The sequence below is a fragment of the Eptatretus burgeri genome, chromosome 8 (genome assembly GCF_056783735.1).
Source record: "Eptatretus burgeri isolate ZD-2024b chromosome 8, Ebu_testis_v1, whole genome shotgun sequence".
NCBI classification, from domain to species: domain Eukaryota; kingdom Metazoa; phylum Chordata; class Myxini; order Myxiniformes; family Myxinidae; genus Eptatretus; species Eptatretus burgeri.
Genome location: NC_140968.1, coordinates 75,403,563 through 75,427,693, shown reverse-complemented (window position 1 = coordinate 75,427,693; position 24,131 = coordinate 75,403,563). Strand labels below are relative to the sequence as shown.

The window sequence follows — 24,131 nt, the reverse complement described above, 5'->3', positions numbered from 1 at the left end:
TTGCTTTTTGTGTAAATTGCATTGTGTTTTTTCTGTGTGCATTTGGTGGAATTGTATTTGTGTGCTTCCCGTGTGCCGCGAATAAATGTGCTTTATTGTTGAACTGTTCTCCCGCTTCGCTTCGTCTTTTCCCCCATTGAACCCTCATCTTGCTTCACGTAAAGGGTTGGTAGTGGGCTGAGTACGCCCGATAATTAATCGAACCGTCGAGGTCGACGATAACACCGCTCGGTTATTCTGATAGTACGGAACGGGTCGCTTAAGTGGCCCGTGTCCGAAGTCGACCTGCGGCGAGGTGCGATCGCCCGGTCTACCCTCCGCGTGGGTACTTAGGTAGGTCGAATTTGGCGAGCAACCCTATCCCACGCGGGGGCTGATTGGCTCGATCGCGGTGAGACCGAAAGGTCCACCCGTGACTGGTTCCCGGCGTTAGTCCGAGAGGGTCACGACTGGATTGTCCGTCCGGTGGGCGACGTGCCGCGATTCGAGTTACGTGGCCGTGAGCACGCCGGCGGGCGCGAATACCGCAACAATATATATATATATTGGATTGATATATTGTCTAACCAACAATATTTGCTTTTGTGTAAAAAAAAACAAAAAACTTGGAATGAATTGGGCAGTTGTAGTTTCTTAACTGCAAATCTTTTTGAATGCCCCTCATATACTGTATGCCAACACATGCAATGTGATCATGTAAGCAGTTTGTGGTCCTACCTGATACCTGCCTGTTGAAATCATCACGAAGATGGCTCATTGTTTCCGTATGTTTCTAAAGGACAAGCAATGAGACATAGAGAAGGATGTATATCATCAATGTACACATTATTGTGGTTTTGGCTCCAAGGAGGTAAAGAATGCATCTTTAGTGTAACAATAGTTATTTCACATTATCTAATTCATTAAATGTATTGCAATACTGTATATGTGAATAGATAGGTGTTGTGTATGTGTTAGATAGTGTCATTTTAAGCTCTTTTCCCATATACAATGCCTTCGCTTCGATCTTGCGCATAAACTTCAGCACAGAAACGCCTTCACTTTCTTCTTTTACACCCTCACTAGCCCTTGGAACCAGCTCAAAATGGCCAGCCCACCTACTGTCGGCTTTGCTGCAACAGATGGCCCATAAATCTTCATCAACCTGTGACAAGCGCCAAAAGTCAGATCTAAATCACCCACACCCCAAATCTGCAACACCAATGTGGAACTGACATCAGCCATGAGCATTCTGGCATTCCATTCGCGAGAGGCAAGCGGACCCTTGACCCCTCCCCGCGACTCCTGCAATAAGATCAAGGGGAGGTCGTGCAAGGGAGGAGAGAAGGAGCAATAAGAAGGGACACACACGAGTAGTCTCAACTAGTCTCGTGGAGTCTCTCGTCTGAAGTTGTCTCATCTCATTGTCGCAAATGAGTGATTCACCCCAGTACCGTCCAGTCTGTAGCAGTCCTGGATCCGTCTCATGGTCCTTTTGTGCAACTCCTCCTTGCTTTGGATCATCATCTTTCCTGAGTCTACACACTGCTCAAGGTCTTCTTTTTTGGTGTGCACGAACGGGATGTGTTGGCTCGGGGACATGTGCCGGTCAGACATGGCGGTGAGGGGACATGCTGCGCAAGTCCAGTGCTGCACACTGGGGTGATTGGAGTCAGGAACCAGAGACTTTGTATCAAAGTCAATTGGGCTGCATCAGCTCATCTGAGTTGTCACCAGGTGCGGCAGGGTGTGAGCTATATCCCATTTCCCTCTCACTTGTATCTCTCTTTTCTTCTCTCGGATGAATGTTAGGCCCATATGGTAAAGTGATAAGTTGATTCATTCGACATTCGAGGGCAGTCATGTGCGTGTAGTGGAAAAGGGAATGTTTTGCCTTGTACATATTCTGTATGTTTGCTAACCTGTTAATACTGTTAGTGTGGTTATGTTAATACATGCGTGACGCACGAACCTGACTTGTCTCATCCTGTTTATTCTGAGGGTAGCATATGGCAGATGAACGATCGGTTGATCCAGAGATTGGGCCATAGACTAGATTGCAGCAAATGACTTGTTACCCCCTCAGCCAATCAATTAAGATCTGTCACGTAACTGCTGGCACAATACCGTTCATCAAGGTGACCTCACCTGTTATGGTAACATGACTTGGCATGAGAGCCGGCATGAGGTGAATGGTACAAAAGGCTAATGTGGTCGTTTAATAACTCGTGCCATTTGGAGTTATCAGGGGTCGACGACCATCACAATATTGTGACGGGACCTCGCTGCTCTCAGAAAACCCCAAGAGTCCGAGGCATCTATAAAAAAAGACTACAGACGCCATTTACTGCATTCATTTCTGGCTGGATCTTCGAGCCCAGGGTCAGTTTACCATACCTGTAAGATGGCTGAAGCAGATAGGAAACAGTGCCGGTGGCTTCGCAACGGAAGTTAATTGGCCAAGAAAACCAGCATTACGAGCCGCACCCTATCGTCTATCATTGGCCAATCAACCCTGGGTCAATGGCCCTCAGGCATGCTATGTCATGATTAAAGCAGGTCAGGACAAGTCAAGACAGTTACAAGCTTGTATTGGTAATACTTTCAAACGCGTGCTATTCACTGCAGTGGACATCTCTCTGGCTGTTATCAGAGAACCACCTCAGCGCCATCGAGTCTGGCATTTCACACAGGTCGACTGGCAGGGTCTCCAAGCAACCACCAAACTTCTACACTGGTCTCCCACATCAACTCATCCTGGGATTTTTGTTAAAGAAACTTGCTCTCTCTAATGCACAGGTTTATCCCCTCTCGTCTTCAGTTGTCCTACGTTGCATCATGGAAAAGCATCAAGAAAACCTTCCTCCCGCCCATGGTTCACTGAAGCTTGTGGTGAGGCAGTTGTCCTGAAAAAAAACTTGCCTTTACCTCATGGAAAGGAAACCCAACTGAGGGTAATCTCAGTTCCTTCCATAAAGCTTGGAACAAGTGTGTGTCTGCCCTCAGGAGAGCCAGAAAACAACATTTTTCTAATCTCTAGTGTGAACTCTCAGACCTCTCTCCCTCCTCGAAATCCTGATGGCATTGAATCAAATCTGTTTATGGTGAATGTTCGCCCTCCATCCCCTCCCTTACTTCAAATTACCGCACTGCTGATACCGCACGTGAAAAGTCTGAATGCCTAAACTCGGTGTTTGCATCAAAATATTGTCTCCAAAACCCATTGCTTTCTGTACCCACCTTACCCAGTCACACCCAACTGTCACTGGACTCTGTGTCCTTTTCTCCTGATAAGGTGGAGAGTTTGCTGTCAAACCTCGAATCAGATTCTGCAACCGGTCCAGACAGCATCAGCTTACGTGTCCTAAAAACCTGCTCCTCTGCTCTTGCTTACCCTCTCTCTGTTCTATTCACCCTCTCATTTGCTCAAGGTCATCTGCCATCTGCTTGCAAAAACAGCAAACATTACTGCCCTGCATAAAAAGGTGCAAAAACAGATCCCTGCAACTACATACCAATCAGCCTTCTCTTAATCATCAGCAAGGTTATGGAATCCATCATCGCTTCAGACATTAAATCCTTCCACTTCTCCAATGGCTTGATTTCTGATCATCAATTTGGTTTCAGACAAGGTCACTCTACCCTGGATATTCTGCTTCTGCTCTCCCAACAATGGATGGAAGTACCCAATGCCAGACATGAAATCAGAGCCATATCCTGAGACATATCGCATGCTTTTGACATGGTCTGGCACCCTGCCCTGCTCACCAAACTCTCTTGCTGTGGTATCCAAGGCCATCTCCACTCGTGGCTCACAGATTTCCTCCCCTGTCGCAGCCAACGTGTGGCCCTAAATGGAGTTCTCTCATCCTCTCTACCTGTACAGGCTGGAGTTCCTCAAGGCAGCATTCTGGGCCCTGTTCTTTTTCTGTTTTTCATCAATGATCTCTCTGACTCTCTGGAAAATCCTCTTTATACTTTGCTGATGACTCCACCCTCTGCCGTACCATCTGTCATCCCAAAGACCAGAAAGCCGTAGCTTCTTCGCTCTCTGCAGATCTGGATAAAATCACAAACTGGTCCAACACGTGGAACATGCCTTTCAATCCTGACAGATCTCAGACTCTCACTATTTCTCTCCGAAAGGACCGGTTAGACCCCCCCTACCCCCCCCCCCCAATCTACTTTCTCAACAATCCTCTGGAAAAAGTCCTTTCATTGAAGCTTCTGGATCGCAACACCTGCCATGATCTTTCCTGGGAAAGCCACATTTCCAACCTGGCCTCCAAAGCCAGTCGCCGACTGGGAATGCTCCGGCATGCAAAGTCCTTCCTCGGCCCACCTGAGCTCCTGACCCCATACAAAGCTTTTGTCTGCAGCCTGATGGAGTACTGCTCTCCCCTCTGGGCTCGTGCTCCTGCCTCTCACCTTTCTCGGCTTCACGCTGTGGAAACAAAGGCATTTAGGATCATTGGTATCTCCCGCGATGAGGCTGAGTATTTGGGCCTCTCACTCTCTCACCGCAGGCAGGTAAGTGATCTTTCTGTCTTCTACCGTCTCGTCTCTGGTCTTGCCCCTCCCCCCCTGCTCTGTCTGCGATTTGTCCCCACCATATTTCCGCCGGGCACTCAAGGTCTGCCAACAACCCCCTTCTGGCAAAACTACCAAAATCACGAATCACTGCTCACCTTCACTCTTTAATTCCTCTTTTTTCCCACCTTCGGAATAAACTCCCACACTCTTCAATCCCATTCTTCCCTCTAGGCCTTCATAACAGCAGTTCACCACCACCTCTTATCATCCCCCATCCAAAACCTCGATCTTTTCTACCCCCGTTAATACACGCCAAACCCACCTCTTTCAAATTCCCTGCTTTCCTTCCTAAAAGTCCCTGTAATGTCCATCTTGTATACCCCGTGTTCCCCGCCACATCCCTCTCCCTTCCACAGATCTCCAAATGTCTCTGTTCCCCCTTGTTTTGTCTTCCCTTTCCCACCCCTCTTGTCTCCTGCCCCCCCCTTGCTGCCAGTTGTGTTTCAGCTCCCATACGAGCCTCGATAATGTATTCAAAAATAAAAAAGTGTGTGATTGGCACCATAGCTGGGATTAGGTTCTTTAAATTCACTTTAAGGAGAGAGAGAGAGAGAGAGAGAGGAGAGGAGAGGAGAGGAGAGGAGAGGAGAGGAGAGGAGAGGAGAGGAGAGGAGAGGAGAGGAGAGGAGAGGAGAGGAAAAGAGAGGAAAAGAGAGGAAAAGAGAGGAAAAGAGAGGAAGAGAGAGAAAGAGAAAGAGAGAGAAAGAAAGAGAAAGAGAGAGAAAGAGAAAGAGAGAGAAAGAGAGAGAAAGAGAGAAAAAGAGAAAGAGAAAGAGAAAGAGAAAGAGAAGAAGAAAGAGAAAGAGAAAGAAAGAGAAAGAGAGAGAAAGAGAAAGAAAGAAAGAAAGAGAGAGAAAGAGAGAAGGAAAGAGAAAGAGAAAGAGAAAGAGAAAGAGAAAGAGAAAGAGAAAGAGAAAGAGAAAGAGAAAGAGAAAGAGAAAGAGAAAGAGAAAGAGAAAGAGAAAGAGAAAGAGAAAGAGAAAGAGAAAGAGAGAGAGAGAGAGAGAGAGAGAGAGAGAGAGAGAGAGAGAGAGAGAGAGAGAGGGAGAGGGAGAGAAAGAAAGAGAGAGAGAGAGGACTGGGGGAAAAAAAAGACAAAAAAGTGAGGGGTGGAGGTGGGGTTAGCAAGGAGAAGGATATGTTATGCTTAATGACCGAACACAAAAAAAAAGCTTGTCAAAACAACTGTACACATAATGACACAGCAGAGCTTGTAAAGTAATTTGCTGGCACATCTTCAAAAACTTTGATATCCCAGTTCCAGAAAATTCATGGTAACATGAACCAAAATAAATCACTGAAAACATGGAAGTACCGCTCACGTACCACCTCATGATCTCATCGAGCGTGAACATCAAAAACAAAGCAATGTGACCAGAAGGGTGTCAAGTGAGGTAATGCAGGTACAAAAAAAGAGAAGGCATTGCTAACTGAGGTGTTAACACCAGTAATTTTGGACTAAGTGATGCAGAAATCAAGAAAATGACCAAATACCAAGACCTCAAGAATGAAGTAAAAAGATCCTGGAAGCTGAAGAATGCCAAAGTTGTACCAGTGATAGTTGGAGCAATGGGAATGACGAAGAAGAAGATCACAGTGATATTAGAAACCATCTCTGGGAATATTACTACAAACAAACGACAGTTGGAGGCTGTCCGGGGCTCAGTGACGATCCTGAAAAGACCCCTTAGAACAAAACTTTGAGAACAGAAAAAACTTCACAGCTTGGTCCACGATTTGTGACCGCATTTACTGAAACGGAGGTGGATACTTCGAGATCTGAGAGGACTCCATTCCACATTCTGAAACCCACATATGGAGATAACAACAAAGAACACACACCGATGCCAAGTGCCGTTATGGTAATACAGTTTATATACATACAGTATACACGTGCAAATATAAATAAGCGTAAGTACATAAAAACGAAAAACACAAAGATTTACCTTAAAACAGAGTTCTTTGAAAGAGGAATTAAAGTGTGAAATTAGTGAAATTCAATTCAAAAATTTATCAAGGCACAGAACACAAAATGTTGGTCTATGCCTTCACAGCGAGAACAAACATGGTGAACACGAGGTTGGTTGGACCTCTGTTTTTTTATATGTATTGATGTCGAAGTGAGAGGTGGATTATGAAAGCAAATCACACAAAAATGTTAAACAAAGCGATGTCTTGTAAAAATAAAATTGTATATTTTCAGTGGATGACACTTCCCGAGGCACCCACCGCACAGCACCGCGGGACCCAACAAAGGCAGAAACATACATCCAATTGATGTGTTAGATTGAAACCTTGAGTACTTTTACCGAAACGAACAACCAAACAGCTTGAAGAGTGCTCGCCAAGTGGCTTAAACACTCAAACAAGTACTCCAACGAAACGGTTGATGAGGAACGGCTGGCTGAGCAAGCGATGAGCATCACCTATCTGTCTTATTAAACATACCCCTTCCGGAGACGCCGAAATGTCAAATATGTCTGAATTGGGAAAATGAACACTCCATTCAGGAGTCGGAACTGCTGCTAAGTTCAATTCTGGAGCTTAAATCTTGTAATTCGGCTTAATTTAAGAGATTCTCGAGGTTATGGCATGTGCAGAAATGAAACAAAGCCACAAATGCTGCCGTCTCCAGAAGTTTACAAGCATTGCAATATACCCGCAATTCGTAGGTATCGATAATATAAGTGAGGAAAGTGAAAAAAAAATTATCATTAAGAAATTGTTGCGGCCTGGGCTCTGAATGAAACATTCTTTCACGGGCTCTGAAGCCCACCTTTTTTGAGAGCACACGGGTCGTCATGGTAACCGTGCCCCAATTGGGGCGGGGTGAGCTTGGGGAGGACGGCACCCCGCGGAGAGGGCCCAGGTCAGGTCAGGTATGGGAGCATGTGCCAGAACAGCGCGTCGCTGCGTCCACTTTCCGCCGGTACTCCAGGGGCCTCAGTCTGGCCATCCCCCAGGAAGATGCCAGGCCCATCCCCATCTCCTTGAGATGATGGTCAACCTGCTGCAACCACGAGGCATGTGGTCGGCCCACTGGCCTCCTCCACTCATGAGACTCCCTCGCTGAGAGAATCTGGTGAGCAGGATCAGCGTCAGGAAAACGAGCCACATGTCCATACAGCCGCAGCTGACGCTCACGGACTATGCAGGTAACAAATCTCATCCGAGTCTCTCTCAGCAACCGCTCGTTGGACACAAAATCCGACCAGCGATAGCCAAGGATTCTCCGAAAAGACCTGGTACCAAAGGAATTAAGTCTCCGTCTCAGATCCTTGGTCAGAGTCCAAGTCTCGCATCCATCGAGCAAGACTGGAAGTACCAAGGACCCGAAGACTCGGACTTTCGTCCTCCCGCACAGGTACCGGCAGCGCCACACCCCATGATCCAGTGAATCCATGACTCCCCAGGCCCATCCAGACGTCTATTGACCTCTGACTCACAGCGAGCAGAGACATGAATATCACTGCCAAGGTAAGTGAATCTCTCCACGACCTCAACATTCTCACCACAAACAGACACAGACAGGACAGCAGCATCCAAGATGTCACCGAAAGCTTGGATCTTAGTTTTGACCCAAGAAACCCGTAATCCCAGCGGCTCCGACTCCTCATTCCGCACCTTGAGGGCCCCCAAAAGGATGTCTAAAGTCTCCGCAAAGATGAGTGCATCATCTGCAAAATCAAGGTCTGAGATCTTGACATTCCCAAACGATGCACCGCAGCTTGATCTCTCCGACATCCTCCCTAAAATCCAGTCCATACAAATGCTGAAAAGTGTGGGGGCCAGTACACACCCCTGACGAACTCCAGTAACAACTGGAAATAAGTCAGAGATGGTACCACCACACTTCACAGCACTCTCAGTACCAGAGTAGAGTTCAGAAATCAGATCGATCAGTTTTGGTGGCACCCCACGAAGACCAAGAATCCTCCAAAGGACATACCGATTCACTGAATCGAACGCTTTACAGAGATCAACATAGGCTGCAAGCAGCCCCTGCCGAAACTCTCGTCTGCGTTCGGTGAGGACACGAAGGGCAAGGATACGGTCAATCGTTGACCTCTTCGGTGTAAAGCCTGACTACTCTGGACGCTGGTGCTCAAGCAGATGGTGGCGAACCCTATCAATAATTATCCGAGCAAAGACCTTGCCGGGCACTGAGAGCAGCGTCACCCCTCGGTAGTTGTTGCAGTCTTGGCGATCACCCTTCCCTTTCCAGAGAGGGACAACAAGGCCCCTCTTCCAGTCAGTTGGGATGATGCCTGTGTTCCAGGCAGAGCACAAAACTGCATGCAACGACACGAGTGCAGCATTCCCACCAGCCTTGACAAGTTCAGCATGGATGCCACAGATCCCTGGAGCTTTGCTCCGTTTCAACTGGTTCACCGCAGCCCGTGTTTCCACAAGCGAAGGTGGACCACAGTTGATTCGAGGGTCAGCAACAGGGATTGTAACACCCATGACGTCCAACTCGACAGCTGGGGGATCAGCCTGGTACAACCGCTCAAAGTAACCGGCCCAGCAGGCCTTCACTTCAGACTCCTCAGTCAAGAGCCTACCACTCTCTGCTCGAACTGCAGTGCTCCGAGGGATGGGCTTGGATGAATGCAATGCGCGAATTCCCCTGTAAGCGGGACGAGAATCACCTGTCCACAGGTGATGCTCTACCCCCTCACAGATTCCTCGCACATAGGCCTCCTTGTCCACCCTCAGTGCACGTACAGTTTTACGCCTCAGCTCCCTGAACAGCTCAGCTCTGCCATTCAGCCTGGCCCTGCGACTCTGGTCAATGGTATCCAGTGTCCCTTGAGAGACAAAATTCTTCTTTGCCCTGCGGTGAGCTCCAAGACATCCACCGGCAACATCAAGGACGGTGGTCTTGAAGGCACTCCACAACTCTTCAGGACCCCCCAAAGCACCCAGACCCCCCAAGTGTCCACTCAGCCTGTTCGCAAACTCCTCAGCTACTCTCTCATCCCTGAGCTTGCCAACATCCAGCCTAGGCTGGGATGGTACCATTCTCCAGGATTTAAGGTGCAGCTTTAGAGTTGCTACAACAAGCCTGTGGTGAGTATTGAGGAACTGAGCACTCCGGTAGACCCTGCAGTTCTGGATCATCCTCCAACGACCGTCAATGAGGACATGTTCAATCTCCTTTGCCACACCGCCAGCGTTGGAATACCAAGTCCAGCGATGAGCTTGTGGGCGCTGAAACCATGAACCAGCCACCCTAAGTCCATGACTTCTTGCAAAGTCAAGGAACTTAGTGCTATTCTGGTTCATAGTTCCTGACCCATGGGGACCAACACATGTCTCATAACCATCCCTATCAGTTCCAGTCGATGCATTGAAATCCCCCAAGACAAGAAGTGTATCTCATCTGGGGCACTGATCAACCACAGACTCGAGTGTGGCGTAGAATGCATCCTTCACGGTGAGATCACTCGCCTCAGTCGGAGCATAAACAGAGACCAGGGAAATGACACCTAAGGAGTGACGAATCCTTAATCTCATAATACGCTCGTTGACCGGTGTTACCTCAATTATCATTAGGGTCAGCTTATTGGACACAGCTACAGCAACTCCTTGGGTATGGTAACCATCAGAGCGACCAGACCAATAGTAGGTGTAACCACCCACCATTATCTCGCCGCAATCCGGTCTCCGAACCTCAGAGAGAGCTGCAATCCCGATGTCCAAACGCTTGAGCTCAGATGATAACAGAGACAGGTGATCATCCTCTCTTAGGGATAGGACATTCCAGGCACCCACCCGAAGGGACCGCCTCAGGTTAACCCAAGGAGACCGCCATCTGGTGGACAACACCTCAGCATCACTCCGACACTCTCCCCCGCAATCTGACCCAGGGATGTTACCCCTTGGTTTCCCTCCTATCATCAAAGATTGGGGGTCCCGAAGGCTTTGCCCCAATCCCGTCATCCGGTGAGCTGCCCTGCGAAGGGAAGCTGCACAGGAGGTACTCCCACGGAGTGGGTTTTCAGATTTTTTTGCGTTTTTGCGTTTTGTGGAATGAAGGGTTTTACGGTGGCCGGAGTGCAAATCCTGCCACCAACCTCCTCATAAAAAGTAACCCAACTGCAGGAGGACGTCCGCAGACACAGTTGGGTACTAGATATGGATGCCCGTTGGCTCACAATGAGCTCCTCCGCCCTTTGACAGGTTTTGTTTTTAATCCTGCTGGGTGTCCATATCCAAACACCCTCCTCACCAGAAAACCTGGTTGGGGAGACGGTTTAGTCGCCGACAACCCGACCATGGAACAGGTTAGTACAGGTTTACATGGTACCTGTAGCAGGTCACAGATCGAACCTGACCTGACACGAAAGGCAAGGATACGGTCAATCGTTGACCTCTTTGGTGTAAAGCCTGACTGCTCTGGACGCTGGTGGCAATTCTGGAGCTTAAATCTTGTAATTCGGCTTAGTTTAAGAGATTCTCGAGGTTATGGCATGTGCAGAAATGAAACAAAGCCACAAATGCTGCCGTCTCCAGAAGTTTATAAGCATTGCAATATACCCGCAATTCGTAGGAATCGATAATATAAGTGAGGAAAGTGAAAAAAAAAACTTTATCATTAAGAAATTGTTGTGGCCTGGGCTCTGAATGAAACATTCTTTCACGGGCTCTGAAGCCCACCTTTTTTGAGAGCACACGGGTCGTCATGGTAACCGTGCCCCAAGTGGGGCGGGGTGAGCTTGGGGAGGACGGCACCGCACGGAGAGGGCCCGGGGATATAAAAACGAGCGAGAGAAAGCGTGAGGTATGTTCTGTGAGGAGAGAAGTTCTGTGAGGAGAGACGTTCAGAGATATAAAAAACACGGGCAAAAGAGGAACGTTCTCTGAGGAGAAAAAGTCTGAGGAGAAAAAGTCCAGAGAGGAAAAAACAAAGGGCGAGAGAAGCGACCAAAAAGCGGGTGTCTAACCAGCGCCGAAGAGACAATTCGCCCTTCCAGTGTTTCGGCAAGCAAGCGTGTGGTGCGCGTGGGGGTGTAAGCAGTGCCACCAACAAGTGAGGCTCGGGTCAATCACCAACAACACCAGGGTCTCAACCCGCAACGGACAATCTCGGTGCCCTCCAGACGTCGACTGGCATTCAAGGCTGCCCCGCGAGAGGTTGCACGGCAAAGCTGGGTGCTGGCGACGGACGTGACACACATGCACGCATTTTCAGGATGTTTTCGCTTCACGGATGACTTTCTGGTGAGTGAGATGATTCTCCCCCCTCCCCTCCCCCTTAATGATCTGCTGGGTACCCTTGTCTGTGTTTAGCTGCAAGTAAACCCCCAATAAGCATCTGCTCTTTGTCTCTTTCCTGGCATTTTGATTGATTTTGCTTTGAAATTCTTTATTTACCTCAGCAAATAAAAAGTTCTTTTTATTTATTTATTTTATTATTAATAAATTATTTTTCGATTTCCAACCTGTCCGTGTTTGTCCTTTCCTTCCATTGGTCTAGCTAGCATTGTTCAAACCGAGATAGACTGGGAGGTAGTTACCACAGATTTGACCAAAAAATTGTCGACACGCACCAGCGGTTAAAACGCTTAGCCGCTCTAATTAAAATCTAATCAGATAATATTGGTGCTTTGCCGAGGGTGCGCTCCTCGTTCAGGTAACCACGTGACCTCTAGTTAAACAGAATAATTCGACGGCGGACACTGGAACTCGTGGTTAACTGAGTGGCGTTCGTGGTTTTAAAACAACCCACCGTACCATAACGTTAATTGTGAGCGGTGACCCCAGGTCCGGCTCCACCGAGGACAACCGGGGATTAATCCTCCTGAGTGACAAGCTGGTGATCAGTACCCGTCACCACAACAATATATTCCTGTTATTAGAGTGTGGATAGATAAGCAAGTGCTATCCGCTTGCAGTAAGTCTTAGTAAGTCACAGTCAAAGCTCCGGCGCAGAGGGTTTGCGTTAGCAGGACACCATGATGCGACAGCATAAATTGCATCAATCTGTCTTCGAGATAGAAACTCATTTGATAATTAAAACACTGTCCTTCAGTCAGCTACTTCCAACATGAACTCTCACTATTCATGCCTCGTTCTCTCTTTAAGGTGTGATACCTAGCTATTTGCACATCTATTCCTGGGTCTTATTTTCAGAGCATAAACTATGAGCTTACACAGGAGAACTTGCAGAAAATTACAGCACATTCATCATAAACCAAGTGAACTTATATTGTAATGTACGTATAAACATTTACTGCATTAAATATAATACCTGCCAACTAAAAAAAAAGAAAAAAAAGAAGAGGAAGTCAGATATTTTGAGATCATTTTGTCTTCAGAATCACAGAGGCCAGAACATACCATCTTGACGTTTTTCACCACATCTGAACTTGCCATCTCTTGCTCTTTCATCTGCAGCTTTCTACGGTTGAGGTGTTTTCTCAGCTGCACCTCATTTTCACGGTACTTCTCCTCAGCCACCTTCATTTTCACAGTAGCATCAATCTGAACCTCAGCCAGTGAGTTCTGCTGTTCGAAGAGCAAGTGCTTTACCTTTTGCTTGTAAACCTACGTGTTGGCCCAGGAAGGTGTGGGTAGCCAGAATGGTCGAAGCAATTAATTTATTAAGGTTAGAAACTCATGTTATTAACATTTCTGGCTGATACAGCCACATGGCTACTCCATAAAAGTAAGGGTTGAAAATAAAAGGATAATTATTATTACTATTAATTATTATTATTAAGAGAAAAGAAACTGGTATTAAGTCCAGAAAATATTGTCTACAGGTATACAGCCAGGTCTTCTACTGAGTGTATTGGTGGGTTAATAGCATCAAATTCCCTACAACTCCTGCATTTTAAAATGTATTCAAGGCTTAAATATAATGGTAAATTGCTGGACAAAATATGGTACCCGTAAATCTCAGAATTATTTGCTTACTAGCAGGGGTTACCCGGTGCTGCCTGGGGGGTGGGTGGGGATAATACCTGGTGCTCAAAATGGACGTCAAGGCCAATGTGTGGTAGCTTAAAGCCTTGGCCAGATTCCGAAGTACCTACACCCAAAATTTGGGGCCTCAAGGTGCTACGGTTCGTCCGTAAAAAAATAACGTACAAATACCTTGAAAAAATTTCTATAGATATTCATATGCATTCATGGATGCTATGAATAAATAACTTGAATATATGGATGAGAAAGAAACATAAAATTAGTTTAATAACACTTGCTAACAATACCCTTTTCAAGTTGTTCATTCCAAACAAAAACAACAACAAAAGACTGAAATATAATACATCAGATTGGTGACTTGATCACTGCATCAGCAATAAATCCATTCAAATAATACCAAAATAAACCCCTCTGAACCAATAATTACCTTTATTTCCACTTGATGCCGTTCCTCTGCATCCTCCATCTCCTTGTCCTTGTTCCTCATTTCCGCACGCTTCTCTTCAAGTTGCTTCCTTGTAATTTCCCAAAATGTATGAATCTTATCCCTTTCCAGCTGAAAATAGTTTCTCTCCTCTTGTTCTTTTTTCAGCTCCTCTCGGAGCTGCAACACCTGCTGCTCCAGCTAATTGATGCATGCAAACAATGGCCTTTCAACACAAAAATGATTGCTTGTTATCAAACCAATACACCATCACTCTCACCCTCAGCCTCATCTGCAAGACACCACCCACGGTCACTCTGATTGTTACGCACTCTCAACACATTCATTTCCACTGTTACCTACTCTCACCATCACACTTTGTTTCTTCCTTAAACCATCGCTCGATAACTTTCATCGTCACTGTCATTCACACTCAACATTGTATTTACACTCGTTCCCAATGTTACCTTCAACCACAGCATCCAACCCTCCGTTTCACTGTTGCTCTTACCCAACAATTCCTCCTCACTCTCAAACTCATCTCCACAATCCAATCTTCAATTTGAAGATCACATTCACTCTCATGGTGACGCTCACTGACTTCAATTTCTACTTCTACCACAACACTCAACATGCAATTTGTTGTCATATTTGCACTTGGGTACTTACAAGTTAATGGAGTGCTACTTCGTTGAGCAATGAGATGAAAACTAAATCAGTTCAGAGTAATGTATAGTAAATGCAACAATTACCATACCTGCTCCTTCGTCATCTCTTGGGTAGAAAGAGCACTTAGGATCCCGATGTCTTTTCCGGGTGCATCCTTCTTCTTTTTCTTTCCTCCTCCAGCTTTTTTCTTTGGTCCCTGAGCCCACCAACACACACCACTCACCATCTTCACATTACTACTACAGTGAGTATGAATGTACATTGTACAATCATTATGTCTCTATCACTAGGTGTGCCAGGGTACTAGGTGTGCCAGGGTACTGGGGGTGCCATAATGATGGCTGTGCCAGGATGCTTGGCATGCCAACGTGCTGCTTGTGACTTATTTCAAAGAATAATTATTTTGTCAAGTCATGCATAATCAGAGAGCCTATTCAACGTTGGTTAAAGGAACATGGAAAAAACAAAAACCACCATCTCAAATCCTGTACATGTTGCACCAACATTTTATTTGGTAAATTAATTTCCAAAGTCATAATAATAATAATAAGAGGAAAAGGCAAAGATATCAAATTATTATAGAGAAACGCGCGCACGCGCACACACACACACACGCGCGCACACACACACACACACACACACACACACACACACACGCACACGCACACGCACACGCACACGCACACGCACACGCACAAACACAAACACACGCATGCACACACACACACATCCCAGTTCCAGAAGAAAATTCATAAAAACATGAACCAAAAGCAATCATTACCGGTGCCACCAAAGGTGAAGGAGGTCATGTTTTCACCCATTTTGTCTGTCTGTTTGTTTGTTACTTACGAAATCTAACGATTTCGTAAGTATATTGATGACTTCCGTCATCTGTCTGTTTGTGTGTGTGTGTGTGTGTGTGTGTGTGTGTTTGTTTGTAGACACGACAACTCGAGAACAGAAGAAGCTACCAATGTCAAATTACACCAAGTGATTAAGGAGGGTGATGGCCAGCAACGATTAGATTTTGGTCAAGATCGGTCAAAGGTCAAGGTCACAGTGAGGTCAAACATTCGATTTTTGATGGTTTGGTACAGAATCATCGTAAAAACTTCTGGTTTGCGTCGCTACCTTCTCGAGAGACAGCTTTTATTAGACAAGGTCAGAGGTCAAGTTGACTATTTCGTAACTACCAGTCCATGACTGCTTGTTACTTACGAAATCTAAAGATTTAGTAAGTATATTGATGACTTCCGTCATCTGTTTGTGTGTTTGTGTGTTTGTGTGTGTGTTTGTTTGTAGGCACGATAACTCGAGAACGGAGGAAGCTACCAATGTCAAATTGCACCAAGTGATTCAGGAGGGCGATGGCTTGCGCTGATAAGATTTTGATCAAAATCGGTCAGAGGTCAAAGTCACAGTGAGGTCAAACATAGAAAAAAAAGTTATAACTCGAGAACGGAAGAAGCTACCAAAGTCAAATTACACCACGTGATTCAGGAGGGTGATGGCTTGCGCTGATATGATTTTGATCAAAATCGGTCAAAGGTCAAGGTCACAGTGAGGTCAAACATTCGATTTTTGATGGTTTGGTGCAGAATCATCGTAGAAACTTCTGGTTTGCGTCGCTACCTTCTCTCGAGACAGCTTTTATTAGACAAGGTCAGAGGTCAAGTTGACGATTTCGTAAGTACCAGTCCATGACTGCTTGTTACTTACGAAATCTAAAGATTTAGTAAGTATATTGATGACTTCCGTCATCTGTTTGTGTGTTTGTTTGTTTGTGTGTTTGTTTGTTTGTAGGCACGATAACTCGAGAACGAAGGAAGCTACCAATGTCAAATTACACCAAGTGATTCAGGAGGGTGATGGCTCGCGCTGATTAGATTTTGGTCGAAATCGGTCAAAGGTCAAGGTCACAGTGAGGTCACACATCCAAAAAAAAAGTTATAACTCGAGAACGGAAGAAGCTACCAAAGTCAAATTACACCATGTGATTCAGGGCGGTGATGGCTAGCGCTCATTATATTTTGATCAAAATCGGTCAAAGGTCAAGGTCACAGTGAGGTCAAACATTCGATTTTTGATGGTTTGGTGCAGAATCATCGTAGAAATTCTGGTTTGCGTCGCTACCTTCTCTAGAGACAGCTTTTATTAGACAAGGTCAGAGGTCAAGTTGACGATTTCGTAAGTACCAGTCTATGAGTGCTTGTTACTTACGAAATCTAAAGATTTAGTAAGTATATTGATGACTTCCGTCATCTGTTTGTATGTTTGTTTGCTTGTGTGTGTGTTTGTGTGTGTGTTTGTTTGTAGGCACAGTAACTCGAGAAGGGAAGAAGCTACCAATGTCAAATTACACCACGTGATTCAGGAGGGTGATGGCCAGTGCTGATTAGATTTGTCAAAATTGGTCAAAGGTCAAGGTCACAGTGAGATCAAACATTCGATTTTTGATGGTTTGGTACAGAATCATCGTAGAAACTTCTGGTTTGCGTCGCTACCTTCTCTGGAGACAGCTTTTATTTGACAAGGTCAGAGGTCAAGTTGACAATTTCGTAAGTACCAGTCTATGACTGCTTGTTACTTAAGAAATCTAAAGATTTCGTAAGTATATTGATGACTTCCGTCCTCTGTTTGTGTGTTTGTTTGTTTGTGTGTTTGTTTGTAGGCACGATAACTCGAGAACGGAAGAAGCTACCAATGTCAAATTACAACACCTGATCCAGGAGGATGATGGCTAGCGCTGATTAGATTTTGGTCAAAATCGGTCAAAGGTCAAGGTCACAGTGAGGTCAAACATAATTCCATAAATTCATGTGGAGAAATGGAGTATTTTTGCTTCGGTCGACGTTACGAGTTCGTTTTAACTTCGATTTTAATTTTGTCCTCGGTTTTGCGATCGCTTAGGACGCTTAACACTTGGTTGTCGAAATTCTGGTAAAAATCGGATGTTTTGGAGACGTTTTAAGATTGTATAAAAAATATTTCACTCGCTGCGTCACGGCTCGTCACGTAGTGCAACGCGCTCGAGCAGACGCGTCGTTGAGTCACGTAAAGGTTTTGCGTGTGCGCGCTGACGGTGTTTTCGATAAAGATGGTGTTTAAAAGTATTTTTTATCCCAATAAAGGTTATCGTCGCATGCCTGACTTGCTAAGCCGTTGGATTATGTAAAAATTGTTGGTGGGTGGCCGAATATTACGTTTTTGTGACTTTGACAAAATAATATTAAATAACTGCGTGGAGAAATGGAGATTTTTGCTTCGGTCGACGTTACGATTTTTGATGGTTTGGTGCAGAATCATCATAGAAACTTCTGGTTTGCATCGCTACCTTCTCGAGAGACAGCTATTATTAGACAAGGTCAGAGGTCAAGTTGACGATTTCGTAAGTACCAGTCTATGACTGCTTGTTTGTTTGTTTGTTTGTAGGCACGATAACTCGAGAATGGAAGAAGCTACCAATGTCAAATTACACCAACTGATTCAGGAGGGTGATGGCTAGCGCTGATTAGATTTTGGTCAAAATCGGTCAAAGGTCAAGCTCACAGTGAGGTCACACATCCAAAACATGATAACTCGAGAAAAGTTACCACAGGTATTGTTGACGGAGCGTGAGTTTGGAAGATTGAGGTAAGTTCGGCGGAATTTGTGTGTCAATTCGTCGAGTTACGGCTGTTTTAAAAATTTCAGTGTTAGCGCCCATGGTGCAGAACGCCTTGCCTCGTTGTAGGCCGCGTTGTGTTTTTGATAAAGATGGTGTTTAAAAGTCATTTTTCATCCCAATAAAGCTTATCGTTGCATGCCTGACTCGCTAAGCCGTCGTATGGTGTAAAGATTGTTTGTGGATGGCCGAATATTACGGTTTAATGACTTTGATAAAATAATATTAAATAATTCCGTAAATTCCTGTGGAGAAATAGAGTATTTTTGCTTCGGTCGACGTTACGAGTTCGTTTTAACTTCGATTTTAATTTTGTCTTCAGTTTTTGCGATTGCTTAGGACGCTTAACACTCGGTTGTCTAAAATCTGGTAAAAATCGGATGTTTTATGAGATTTATGTTGGGTGTAGTATCTGAGGCTTAACTGAAGATTATGCTAATGAGGGGGATTGTAACACACAGCCTTACGCGCTCGTTTTAAAGTCAATTTCAATTCTGTCTTCACTTTTGGTAATGGTTAAGTATGCTTAACACTCGGTTGTAGCAATTCTGGTAAAAATCGGATGTTTTATGAGACTTTAGTCAGGTGTCGTGTCTTTGCGAGGGGCGGCATGGTGAAATGGTGCCGAATGGTTTTTGTCCGCCTTGTGGTGCGCCGGACACCTCAACACGGTTTCCCGTGCTGATTTTAACTTTAAATTCAATTATGTTTCCACCTTTCGCACTGCATAAGGTTGATCGACACTGAAATGGAGCGAATTTGACCTGAAATTCACTTTTATCGAGAGAAATACATCGAGTGCGTAGGGTGGATGTGAGTGCGGGTGATGCCGCGCATTCGTGCAGGCACGGGAGAACCCAAAACTGTCTCCTTGAGGGACCCTTTATTGTTAGGGTCTGCGTGATCAATGTTTGCATCTTTGGGGTTTTGGGACACGCTCTGCAGATTTCTGTAAGAATTCCGGTGTGAGGGAGACATTTTAAGATTGGATAAAAAATATTTCACCTGCCGCTTCACGGCTCGCCACGTGGCGCAGCGCGCTCGAACAGACGGGTCGTTGAGTCTCGTAAAGGTTTTTCGTGCGCGCTGACGTCAGCGTGCTCGCCCCGGCGTCCTTTCGAGTTGGGAGGGGGGGGCGTTGAGTGTGACCTTTACGTTACGTTAATCCGCGGAAACTCGAGAACTGAAGAAGCTACCAATGTCAAATTACACCACGTGATTCAGGAGGGTGATGGCTAGCGCTGATTAGATTTGGTCAAAAATCGGTCAAAGGTCAAGGTCACAGTGAAGTCAAACATTCGATTTTTGATGGTTTGGTACAGAATCATCGTAGAAACTTCTGGTTTGCGTCGCTACCTTCTCCAGAGACAGCTTTTATTCGACAAGGTCAGAGGTCAAGTTGACGATTTCGTAAGTACCAGTCAATGACTACTTGTTTGTTTGTCTGTCTGCTTGTTTGTTTGTCTGTCTGCTTGTTTGTTTGTGAGCAGGATATCTCAAAAAGTTGTGGACGGATCTGGATGAAATTTTGTGGACAGTTTCGGTGTGTGACAATGGCGAAGTACAGTGGGGAGAACAAGTATTTGATACACTGCCGATTTTGCAGATTTTCCCACTTACAAAGCATGTAGAGGTCTAATTTTTATCATCGGTACACTTCAACTGTGAAAGACGGAATCTTAAACAAAAATCCTGAAAATCACATTGTATGATTTTTAAATAATTAATTTGCATTTTATTGCATGAAATAAGTATTTGATACATCTGAAAAACAGAACTTAATATTTGGTACAGAAACCTTTGTTTGCAATTACAGAGATCAGACATTTCCTATAGTTCTTAACCAGGTTTGCACAGACTGCAGCAGGGATTTTGGCCCACTCCTCCATAAAGATCTTCTCCAGATCCTTCTGGTTTTGGGGCTGTTGCTGGGAAACACAGACTTTCAGCTCCCTCCAAAGATTTTCTATAGGGTTCAGGTCTGGAGACTGGCGAGGCCACTCCAGGACCTTGAGATGCTTCTTACGGAGCCACTCCTTAGTTGCCCTGGCTATGTGTTTCAGGTCGTTGTCATGCTGGAAGACCCAGCCATGCCCCATCTTCAATGCTCTTGTTGAGGGAAGGAGGTTGTTGGCCAAGATCTCGCGATACATGGCCCCATCCATCCTCCCCTCAATATGGTGCAGTCGTTCTGTCCCCTTTGCAGAAAAGCATCCCCAAAGAATGATGTTTCTACCTCCATGCTTCACGGTTGGGATGGTGTTCTTGGGGTTGTACTCATCCTTCTTCCTCCAAACACGGCGAGTGTATGGAGTTTAAACCAAAAAGCTCTATTTTGGTCTCATCAGACCACATGACTTTCTCCCATTCCTCCTCTGGATCATCCAGATGGTCATTGGCAACCTTCAGACGGGCCTGGACATGCGCTGGCTTGAGCAGAGGGACCTTGTGTGCGCTGCAGGATTTTAATCCATGACGGCGTAGTGTGTTACTTATGGTTTTCTTTGATACTGTGGTCCCAGCTCTCTTCACGTCATTGACCAGGTCCTGCCGTGTAGTTCTGGGCTGATCCCTCACCTCTCATGATCATTGAGGCTCCACGAGGTGAGATCTTGCATGGAGCCCCAGACCGAGGGAGATTGACTGTTATCTTGAACTTCTTACATTTTCTAATAATTGCGCCAACAGTTGTTGCCTTCTCACCAAGCTACTTGCCTATTGTCCTGTAGCCCATCCCACCCTTGTGCAAGTCTACAATTTTGTCCCTGATATCCTGAGACAGCCCTCTGGTCTTGCCCATTGTGGAGAGGTTGGAGTCTGATTGATTGAGTGTGGAGAGCTGTCTTTTATGCAGATAATGAGTTCAAACAGGTGCAGTTAATACAGGTAATGAGTGGAGAATGGGAGGGCTTCTTAAAGACAAAACTAACAGGTCTGTGAGAGGCCTCCGTCTGGCCATCCCCCAGGCAGATGCCAGGCCCATCCCCATCTCCTTGAGATGATGGTCAATCTGCTGCAACCATGAGGCACGTGGTCGGCCCACTGGCCTCCTCCACTCATGAGACTCCCTCGCTGAGAGAATCTGGTGAGCAGGATCAGCGTCAGGAAAACGAGCCACATGTCCATACAGCCGCAGCTGACGCTCACGGACTATGCAGGTAACAAATCTCATCCGAGTCTCTCTCAGCAACCGCTCGTTGGACACAAAATCCGACCAGCGATAGCCAAGGATTCTCCGAAGAGACCTGGTACCAAAGGAATTAAGTCTCCGTCTCAGATCCTTGGTCAAAGTCCAAGTCTCGCACCCATAGAGCAAGACTGGAAGTACCAAGGACCTGAAGACTCGGACTTTCGTCCTCCCGCACAGGTACCGGCAGCGCCACACCCCATGATCCAGTGAATCCATGACTCCCCAGGCCCGACCCAGACGTCTATTGACCTCCGGCTCACAACCTGCGGAGACATGAATATCACTGCCAAGGTAAGTGAATCTATCCACGACCTCAACATCCTCACCACAAACAGACACAGACAGGACAGCAGCATCCAAGATGTCACCGAAAGCCTGGATCTTTGTTTTGACCCAAGAAATCCGTAATCCCAACGGCTCCGACTCCTCATTCAGCACCTCGAGGGCCCCCAAGAGGATGTCTAAAGTCTCCGCAAAGATGACTGCATCATCTGCAAAATCAAGGTCCGAGATCTTGACATTGCCAAACGATGCACCGCAACTTGATCTCTCTGACATCCTCCCAAAAATCCAGTCCATACAAGTGCTGAAAAGTGTGGGGGCAAGTACACATCCCTGACGAACTCCAGTAACAACTGGAAATAAGTCGGAGGCGGTACCACCACACTTCACAGCACTCTCAGTACCAGAGTAGAGTTCAGACATCAGATCGATCAGTTTCGGTGGCACCCCACGAAGACCAAGAATCCTCCAGAGGACATCCCGATTCACTGAATCGAACGCTTTACAGAGATCAACATAGGCTGCAAGCAGCCCCTGCCGAAACTCTCGTCTGCGTTCAGTGAGGACACGAAGAGCAAGGATACGGTCAATCGTTGACCTCTTTGGTGTAAAGCCTGACTGCTCTGGACGCTGGTGCTCAAGCAGATGGTGGCGAACCCTATCAAGAATTATCCGAGCAAAGACCTTGCCCGGCACTGAGAGCAGCGTCACCCCTCGGTAGTTGTTGCAGTCTTGGCGATCACCCTTCCCTTTCCAGAGAGGGACAACAAGGCCCCTCTTCCAGTCAGTTGGGATGATGCCTGTGTTCCAGGCAGAGCACAAAACTGCATGCAACGACGCGAGTGCAGCATTTCCACCAGCCTTGAGAAGTTCAGCATGGATGCCACAGATCCCTGGAGCTTTGCCCCGTTTCAACTGGTTCACCGCAGCCCGTGTTTCCACAAGCGATGGTGGACCACAGTTGATTCGAGGGTCAGCAACAGGGATTGTAACACCCTTGACGTCCAACTCGACAGCTGGGGGATCAGCCTGGTACAACCGCTCAAAGTAACCGGCCCAGCGGGCCTTCACTTCAGACTCCTCTGTCAAGAGCCTACCACTCTCTGCTCGAACTGCAGTGCTCCGAGGGATGGGCTTGGATGAACGTAATGCGCGAATTCCCCTGTAAGCGGGACGAGAATCACCTGTCCACAGGTGATGCTCTACCCCTCACAGATTCCTCGCACATAGGCCTCCTTGTCCACCCTCAGTGCACGTACAGTTTTACGCCTCAGCTCCCTGAACAGCTCAGCTCTGCCATTCAGCCTGGCCCTGCGACTCTGGTCAATGGTATCCAGTGTCCCTTGAGAGACAAAATTCTTCTTTGCCCTGCGGTGAACTCCAAGGCATCCACCGGCAACATCAAGGACGGTGGTCTTGAAGGTGCTCCACAACTCTTCAGGACCCCCAAAGCACCCAGACCCCCAAGTGTCCACTCAGCCTGTTCGCAAACTCCTCAGCTACTCTCTCATCCCTGAGCTTGGCAACATCCAGCCTAGGCTGGGATGGTACCATTCTCCAGGATTTAAGGTGCAGCTTTAGAGTTGCTACAACAAGCCTGTGGTCAGTATTGAGGAACTGAGCACTCCGGTAGACCCTGCAGTTCTGGATCATCCTCCAACGACCGTCAATGAGGACATGGTCAATCTCCTTTGCCACACCGCCAGCGTTGGAATACCAAGTCCAGCGATGAGCTTGCGGGCGCTGAAACCATGAACCAGCCACCCTAAGTCCATGACTTCTTGCAAAGTCAAGGAACTTAGTGCTATTCTGGTTCATAGTTCCTGACCCATGGGGACCAACACACACCTCATAACCATCCCTATCAGTACCAGTCGATGCATTGAAATCCCCCAAGACTAGAAGTGTATCTCGTCTGGGGCACTGATCAACCACAGACTCGAGTGTGGCGTAGAATGCATCCTTCACGGTAAGATCACTCGCCTCAGTCGGAGCATAAATAGAGACCAGGGAAATGACACCTAAGGAGTGACGAATCCTTAATCTCATAATACGCTCGTTGACCGGTGTTACCTCAATTATCATTGGGGTCAGCTTATTGGACACAGCTACAGCAACTCCTTGGGTATGGTAACCATCAGAGCGACCAGACCAATAGTAGGTGTAACCACCCACCATTATCTCGCCGCAATCCGGTCTCCGAACCTCAGAGAGAGCTGCAATCCCGATGTCCAAACGCTTGAGCTCAGATGATAACAGAGACAGGTGATCATCCTCTCTTAGGGATAGGACATTCCAGGCACCCACCCGAAGGGACCGCCTCAGGTTAACCCAAGGAGACCGCCGTCTGGTGGACGACACCTCAGCACCACTCCGACACACTCTCCCGCAATCTG

General features: G+C 46.5%; 1 protein-coding gene across 5 annotated transcripts in view; it reads right to left on the bottom strand.

The window, feature by feature from the left end:
- The window catches only part of DRC4 (dynein regulatory complex subunit 4), a 126,421-nt gene that overhangs the window by 100,069 nt on the left and 2,221 nt on the right, over window positions 1–24,131 (bottom strand). For 3 of the 5 annotated variants that reach the window (XM_085892659.1, XM_085892656.1, XM_085892658.1), the window contains exons 2-5: window positions 14,688–14,795; window positions 13,934–14,131; window positions 12,919–13,125; window positions 718–772 (exon numbers count right to left, since the gene is read on the bottom strand). In XM_085892659.1, the coding sequence (XP_085748785.1) occupies window positions 718–772; window positions 12,919–13,125; window positions 13,934–14,131; window positions 14,688–14,795 (568 nt within the window). The remainder of the gene's footprint in view (window positions 1–717; window positions 773–12,918; window positions 13,126–13,933; window positions 14,132–14,687; window positions 14,796–24,131) is intronic. The other 2 variants (XM_085892661.1, XM_085892660.1) reach the window with 2 other exon arrangements.